Source organism: Echinops telfairi, unplaced genomic scaffold (genome assembly GCF_000313985.2).
Source record: "Echinops telfairi isolate 266 unplaced genomic scaffold, ASM31398v2 ScPeMD7_7;HRSCAF=31, whole genome shotgun sequence".
Lineage (NCBI taxonomy): Eukaryota > Metazoa > Chordata > Mammalia > Afrosoricida > Tenrecidae > Echinops > Echinops telfairi.
In genome coordinates, this window is record NW_022103904.1 from 17,649,916 (window position 1) to 17,651,887 (window position 1,972).

At 37.9% G+C, this 1,972-nt stretch overlaps 1 protein-coding gene across 1 annotated transcript in view; it reads left to right on the plus strand.

Annotated features, from left to right (window-relative positions):
• SUN3 (Sad1 and UNC84 domain containing 3) overlaps nucleotides 1-1,972 on the plus strand; it is a 50,416-nt gene that overhangs the window by 26,778 nt on the left and 21,666 nt on the right. Inside the window, exon 8 of the mRNA XM_013006001.2 lies at nucleotides 1,574-1,658. Coding sequence (XP_012861455.2) covers nucleotides 1,574-1,658 — 85 coding nt within the window. The remainder of the gene's footprint in view (nucleotides 1-1,573; nucleotides 1,659-1,972) is intronic.

The window sequence follows — 1,972 nt, forward strand, 5'->3', positions numbered from 1 at the left end:
ATATATATATATATATATAATTCACAAATGGAATTCTTAAAAAGTCTATACATAAATACTAAAATAGCAAAATATTTTATTCATGGAACTATAACTATTTAATCCACTTGGCACTAGATTTTGGCCAAACTCTAAAAACAATGAACTTATTTTTGCTTCTACTCTATCCTTACTAAAACTTGTATTTTCTTTCATCAACTCTACTAGTTGAAATTCAGAGATTTGATACAACCTTCCAAGTCCCACTTTGGGAGATTCCTGTGACAATGTGTTCATGTCCTATTAGAACTCATACATATAACCTTCAAAATAATTTGTTTTAGTTTTAAAAAGCAGTATGCCCTTAGGAACCAAACCTTAATCCAAAGAGGTGAACAGTGTCTCCTGGCAATGGCAGTGTTAGAGTTATGTAGGCACAGAAATGGAGCAATTTGGGATCCCAGAGACAAGGGTAGAGGGAAAAGTAATGTATTTCTATTTCCAGTTTCTATGTTCATGTTAGGTGCCATGCAGTCCTCCTGACTCATAGCGACCGTATATACAGCAAATCAAAACCCTGCCTGGTCCTGCAGCATCCTCACAATTGTTCTTGTTTCAGCCCATCAATGCAGCCAACTGTGTCCATCTGTCTTGTACAGGGTCTTCCTCTGTGGCTCTTCCTTTCTACTTAACCAAGCATGATGTTCTTTTCCAGGGAGTGCTCTTTCCTAATAAATTTCCCAAAATATGTAAGAGGACATCTGACCATCCTGGCATCTATGGAATATACTGGTTGTACTTCTTTCTTTCAAGACAAATTTATTTGTTCTTTTGGCACTTTGTGGTACTCTTCGCCAGCACCATAATTCAAATACATCAATTCTTGTTTGGTCTTCCTTCTTCAATATCCCATTTTCACATCCATATGAGGCCATTGAAACTACGATGGCTGTGTCAGGCCCACCTTAGTCTTCAAAGTAACATTCTTATTTCTCAATGCTTTAAAAGGGTCTCGTGCGGCCGATTTAGTGCTGTTGTCATGTGCTCTGATGTGGGGACAAAAAGATGAAACTCGAGACAATGGCAATCGTTCCCTAGCTATCCTAATATCACCTATTGGTCCAGTTGTGAGGATTAGGTTTTCTCTTACCAATTTTACTATATAAGCACTCATCTACATTGTGTGAGCTTTCTTGATTCCCAAATAATGGCAGAAAATCCAAAATTTGTTACTAAACCGAAAACAGTGAGAGGGGACAGAAGACCTTATAGCCTAGCCTCATTTTGCCATTTCACTGTCATGCAGGGACTACTGCCTTGGAGTGGGGCTCAGGCTCAGTCCTGCTATATGACCTGGGGGGTGCATCTGTGCTTTAATTATTTTATCGGTTTAGAGGGACCTCTCACAGAACTATGAACTTTGTAATAGGTGTTTTTGTAAGGTACTTTGCACACTGCCTGGCTTACAGAAAGTGCTTGGTAACGCTAGCTTGATCATGTTATTATGACTATTTTTCAGATTAGGGTTTTAGGTGTAATAATGAGTTTAATTGCCAAAATTCACTTCATAGAGATTGTTTTCATTTTTTTACAGGAAATGTCAAATTTGGTAAGTTATGTACTGAAAAAGTTGAGAGAGGATCAAGTCCAGATGGCTGACTATGCCCTGAAGTCTGCTGGTGAGTATAGAAAAGGTGAAAAAGAACAGCCGGAGAGAAGTGAATGCTTCAAAATGATCTCTGTTCACTTTATTTGGAAGATAGATTTCTCCATCTGGTAACTTGAAATGGAGAACAACATAGTAAATTTAGGTAGCAAAAAAGAGAATTAACATGTTGTACTTGTTTGCTTTCTGAGTTGAGATCATACCGGGAGGAACTAGTGTGCAACTCTCTTAGTATAAACTTAAAGGATGGCCACTCTTGGACAGCACGGTGAAGTTGGCAAATGCAGAACTTATTGTAAGCATAATAAACCTCACAACATTTTTATT